Genomic DNA, 6,000 nt, shown 5'->3' with positions numbered 1-6,000 from the left:
GGAGTGGTCTACGGTGTCAAAGGCAGAGGACAGGTCCAGGAAAAGGAAAAGGAAGACAGTAGTGTCGCTTGGATTTTGCAGTTAGTAGGTCATTAGTGACTTTGGTGAAGGCAGTTTCAGTGGAATGATGGGGTCGGAAGCCAGATTGTAAACAAAGAGGGAGCACAAAGAGGTGGGAGGACAGTTCAAGATGAACATGCTGTTCCAGTAGTTTTGAGGCATAGGGGAGAAATGATATGGGGGATCGTTTGACACAGAGGAAGGGTCAAGGGAAGGCTTTCTGAGGATAGGTGTGATGGAGGCATGTTTAAAGCATGAAGTTACACCAGTTAGTGATAGGTTGAAGAGATGGGTTAGGGTCGGGATAAAGACTGGAGAGATTGGAGATTAGGTGGGATGGGAGTGGGTCAAGAAGACAGGTGGTGAGATGTGATCTTGATAGTAGAGTGGAAAGATAACCTTCTGTCATGGTGGAGAAGCTGGATTTGGAGAAAGGTGGCTGAGTAGTTGTGAGGAGTGGCTGTGGGCCAAAGCTTGCTCTGTTCTACTTGAAGAATGAGGCAAAGTCTTTAGCTGAGATGAGAAGAGAAGGAGGTGGTGCCGGGGGACAGAGGAGAGAATTGAAAGTGTTGAATAGCTGTTTAGGGTTGTGGGATAGAGAGGATATGAGGGATGAGAAGTAGGTTTGTTTTGCAGCAGTGAGTGCAGACTTGAAAATGGTGAGAGCCAGTTTGTATGTAATGAAGTGCTCGGTAGAATGAGACCTCTTCCATCTGCGCTCAGCAATTCTGGAAGCCCGTCACGATTCTTTAGTCTGGCTCGTTTGCCAGGGCTGCCTGTTGATTATGCGGGTTTTGGTATGTGTGAGAGGGGCAGCTAATTCGAGAGCTGCAGAGATGGTGGTGTTGTATAAAGTACCCATCTAGGAGTTACAACCACAGGAGGGCATGTGAAGGTGCATCTCCTACAATACAGTGCTGCAGTACAAAAAAAAAAACACTTTTTTTCAGGACTACTATATGAAGTTCAGTAAGTAACACATCGGAATATTGGTCCTTGTTACCAATTTTATAGTTCCCCCAGATAAAGCTGTATAAAACTGGTACTAGTTGAGCTGTAAATTTAAAAAATACCTTTTACAGGAAGTCTTATTAGTAGAGTGTTGTGCCATGGTAGCCAGTCATTGACCAGAACAGCAGTTGTAAGAACGTTTTATTGACCAAGTAGATCGTATCTTCAATCTTTTAAAAATAGCTTAGCTTAAAAAGGGGTTGCATACCTGAAGGGATTTTTCTGTTTGGTTTGTCCAATACTTTAACAAAGTACCGTATTTTTCGCTTTATAAGACGCACTTTTGTTCCCCCAAATTTTGGGGGAAAGTAGGGGGTGCGTCTTATAAACCGAATATACGGATTATATACTGCAGGGTCCAGGGGAGGTGGGGCCGCTCTGGAGCGGTGCTGGGGGAGCTGGTGGAGGCTGGTATAGACTTGTGAAGCTGAGGGCGGCAGCGTTTGATCTCCTGCACCCGCTCATATAATATGCACAGCTGCTGTCCACCCCTGTGGTGCTGAAATTGCACCGCGGTGATGGGCTGGGGGAGCTGTGCATATTATATCTGCCCGTGCTTCCCTTTGCTCACAAATGCCCCCTCCCCCTGTGTTATCTATGGCCCCCATGCTGCTACCCATAGTAAAATAATAAACTCGTTACTCACCTCCTCCAGCATCTGCCCATCTCCCTCCTGCCGCTATGATCAGGCATGCAGAGATAACACACTGCTGTGCCGATCACATGACCGGGACTGTGAACCAGGAAATGCAGGAGGCCGGAGCTCAACCCTGAGGAGGGGTACACGAGGGAGCACAGCGCTGGAGAAGGTAAGGAAAGAGTTTATTTTACTAAAAGCAGCAGCATGGGGCAGCGTGTGTGCCAGCCACAGGGGCCAGCGTGTGTGCCAGCCACAGGGGCCAGCGTGTGTGCCAGCCACAGGGGCCAGCGTGTGTGCCAGCCACAGGGGCCAGCGTGTGTGCCAGCCACAGGGGCCAGGGTGTGTGCCAGCCACAGGGGCCAGGGTGTGTGCCAGCCACAGGGGCCAGGGTGTGTGCCAGCCACAGGGGGCAGCGTGTGTGCCAGCCACAGGGGGCAGCGTGTGTGACAGCCACAGGGGCCAGCGTGTGTGACAGCCACAGGGGGCAGCGTGTGTGCCAGCCACAGGGGGTAGCGTGTGTGCCAGCCACAGGGGCCAGTTTGTGCCAGCCACAGGGGCCAGCGTGTGTGCCAGCCACAGGGGGCAGCGTGTGTGACAGCCACAGGGGGCAGCGTGTGTGACAGCCACAGGGGGCAGCGTGTGTGACAGCCACAGGGGGTAGCGTGTGTGCCAGCCACAGGGGGCCAGTTTGTGCCAGCCACAGGGGGCAGCGTGTCAGCCATAGGGGACATGTTGCATCACTGGGGGACGTGTGCCAGCCCAAGGGGGCTATATTCAATATAAGGTGGCCATATCCAGATTAAGGGGGCTAATTTTAGGATGGGGGCTATGAGGGACATATACTCTATATGATTTGTTAGACAGACACTGGCATTATTAGACGGACCCCATTTATTAAAAAAAATTCTCTATTCCTTCACCAAATTTGGGGGTGCGTCTTATAATCCGGTGCGTCTTATAAAGCGAAAAATACGGTATATACCTGCCATCGATGCAGATCCAGCTATATTGGAAATCACATTCCCGAGCCCATGTGACATTGTTATGGCACAACCCCGCGACGAACCAGCGCCAACTGCCGACCTTTAACAAGCAGACAGCACTGTGGCTGCCACTCACTTCCTGTTAATTACTCAACCATACAAAGGTGGGGAGAGGGAAACTGGCGCTAATTGGCCAAAGGCCTCAAGTGTCATAATGTTATGTGGGCTTGGGAAATAGATCAGACATAGCTGGAACTGCACTGGCAGCAAGTATATGCTTTGTTATTTTTATAGGGCATGAGAAGAGGCTGTCCAAGTAGTGGATAACCCCTTTAAATGCATGTTTTTGGGGCTAACAAATATTGTTGAAATTGTGTTTCATTAAAAATTATGCACTGTTCTGCTCTTACAATTAATGTTTCTGCACATTCTACTTTGCTGTAGTCTGTGTTCAAGTCCGCTAAGAGGAACTTAAAAATGATCCAGAAAGAGGTGGACAACCCCATTCATTCTCTTTTTCAGGCAATGTGCAATACAGAAATTGATGAGATCTGTTCGCCTATATCTATTGTGATATATCAGTTTCTGTACCACACTATACCTAAGATGGAGAAGAAAAAGCTTGCATCTGTAGTCACTCACTTAGCTGACAAAGTTCCAATACAACTCTGGGATGAAATCAACTTACCTAGACTCACTACATGTAGTTTATTTTGATTTGCCTAGGCACAAATAAGCGTGGCCCAATTAGGTTATTGTCCACAAATATTAAGTTTATAAACGCTAATCCACATGCAATTGAAATTTCATCTGCATCCAAGTGTTGTGTTCAAGGAATATTTCTTTAAATTGAAGCCTTTCATCTACACCACAGTCAAAAAGGGTACAAGAGACAACAAGCGCTGTTATTTGTAAGGTTTGATGTTTATTATACCAAAAATGATGACATTTTTCATTTGTGCATTCAGCATTGATATAACTCTGGTAAGCTGAATCTAAGTGAGCTTCGTACAATCATGCTGGATTGTGGTTGCAGCAATACAGAACACAGTCTTGAAAAGGAGGGAAAACATGGTCCAGCGGATATATTGTTCATTTTATTTTTTGTTCCAGAAAAATCACATTATTCAGCACAGCCACTAAAATGAACTGTGGGTTTGATTGATATAAAAAAACATCTTCGATTTGTAGCAATTTTATGCTGGTTGTGTCTTTTCAAAGCTAAAAAATATATTAAATTTCCCCAGTAATGCACTCGTCAGCTGAGATACTCCTGGTGTGGATATCTAGCAAAAACAAACTTCTGACGACAGCACCACACGGTGTATCATTATGAATACTATACAATACATAGGTTATATACACTGACCCTTCATCTGCTAGGAGAAGCCGCCTTGTCCCCCCCCCCACCCCAACAGGTTCTTCCAGCACTGAAAAAGTCATTATTTCCTAATCAACTGTTCTCTCAGAGAAAATTAGTGAAACTCCGTGATTTAAGGTCACAGGAAAGAGTAAGCAACTCCTAAGAGTTAAAGTCATATTGATCTACAAATGTCTAGCACTTCCCACAGTCCCTCTCATACCCAACAGACGTCAGTCACATCTTCACTTCCAAAAGGAATTGTATGTTACAAGCCTTGACCATTGCCACACCTGGCCTTTTTGTAATAAACAAAACTAATCTTTTTATTAAAAAATATTACAAATCTGTATTATTTGTTTCTCTGCAATATATTAAATTTTTTCATCAAAATCTTCTTCAAACTTTAAATTTCCTTAAACGTGATATGTCATGGAAAACAGTAATTAAAAGATTGTTAAAGTTTTTAGATGGAAAGTTGGTTAGTTTAAAAATAAAAAAAGTATACTATAAGTGACAAAATAGTATAAGAGGGATGAGAATTGGGTGGTTACTAAAGTTTAAAAGGAAGTTGAGCACAGATGCTTGGGCAGAAAATAATAAGTACCTAAAATTCTGCTTTTCCCAGATCGCTGGGAAAGCAAGGGAAGCTCAGGGAGGTCTATTAAAATGCATTCAATGAGGAATGAAAGTGTCATAGTGGCGTGTCATAGTAGTCTGGTAACTGGTCCATTTGATATTGCCTGTGTTGCTGAAGCTGCAGCTGCTGTTGCTGCTGCTGCTGCTCCTGATGTTGCTTCATAATCTCCTTCACTTCCTCCTCAAGTTCGGGAGGTATAATAAACTGATCATCAGGATCTGGCTGGGCAGGAGCTGCAAAATAACCACCAGTCTTCCGAAAAGGTGCATCTGCCGCAATTTCAATCAAGTTGTGACTCTTCTCAGAAGGTGCCACTGATCCATTTGCTCTTCTCTGACGACCAAGTGTATTGGAGGAAAAGTCCTGCCTCTTAGTTAATGTACCAAGGTCATCCTCATTGGCGCTTATAACAATGCCCTCATCACTAGGTTCCTGCACAGGTACAGGTAATCCGCCATTCTTGGATCGGGAGCAGTGAATGTCCACTTCCACCTCAACTCTGCTGCCATTAGAAAAAACACCTTCAATGGGTTCCTCATCCTCACTGTCAAGACCATTGTCTGAGAAGGCACTAGAGAAAGTGGCACTGGACAGCTGACGTTGGAAGGAACTCGAAAGGCAAACAGGATGCAGTGTACATCGCTGCTCACTAGGGCAACCTACAGTGCCAATTCCGTTCTCGTGTAGCGAAACTGCAGGAGGTTCATCAGAGGCTGTGGACCCAACTTCACTGCTCATCTCAGAGGTGGAAATCTCACTGCTTATTTCAGAGGCCAAGCCACTGCTAGAAGATGGCATGCCTAAACTTTCTGGAGCTCTGTCCTTAATAACATTGACAGAAGGTGTAAAGATGCCCGGACTAGGAGGCGGAATCCCACCATTAAGTTCACAACAGCAGAAGCAATCTTCTGTGACATTCAGCTGTACAACCACTGCGCACAAGCTCCCGCTACAGCCATAGCTTTGAGCTAGGCTACACAACTTCTTAGACGCTGCCAGAGCATCGGGCACATTCCGTACGGTCTCAATAGCCTCTTCCTCTGAAATGCTATCCCATAAGCCTTTGCTTCCAAGAATGAAGAACTCATCTTGCGGTGTTAGGGCCACAGACTGTACATGGGGCCGTGGAGTAACACTAGGATGGAGGAAAGTATACCCCAAGATACGTGTGCAGTCAGTCACCCCATTCACTTTCCCATCCTAAAAATAAAACAAAATAAATTAGTAAAAAAACAAACAAATTAGGGAAGACATTTTATAAGCAATTCCAAAAATTCACTCTTGGGCCTTAAAAATCCAAAAAACA

General features: G+C 45.4%; 1 protein-coding gene across 1 annotated transcript in view; it reads right to left on the bottom strand.

Moving 5' to 3' along the window:
• Positions 1-3,597: 3,597 nt before the first annotated feature.
• The window catches only part of PHLPP1 (PH domain and leucine rich repeat protein phosphatase 1), a 174,137-nt gene continuing 171,734 nt past the window's right edge, over positions 3,598-6,000 (bottom strand). The window contains exon 17 of the mRNA XM_075314835.1: positions 3,598-5,894. Coding sequence (XP_075170950.1) covers positions 4,749-5,894 — 1,146 coding nt within the window. The 3' untranslated portion in view covers positions 3,598-4,748. The remainder of the gene's footprint in view (positions 5,895-6,000) is intronic.

Source organism: Anomaloglossus baeobatrachus, chromosome 6, assembly GCF_048569485.1.
Source record: "Anomaloglossus baeobatrachus isolate aAnoBae1 chromosome 6, aAnoBae1.hap1, whole genome shotgun sequence".
Classification (NCBI taxonomy): Eukaryota; Metazoa; Chordata; class Amphibia; order Anura; family Aromobatidae; genus Anomaloglossus; species Anomaloglossus baeobatrachus.
The sequence above is the reverse complement of the archived record's forward strand: the minus strand, read 5'-3'. Positions and strand labels throughout refer to the sequence as shown.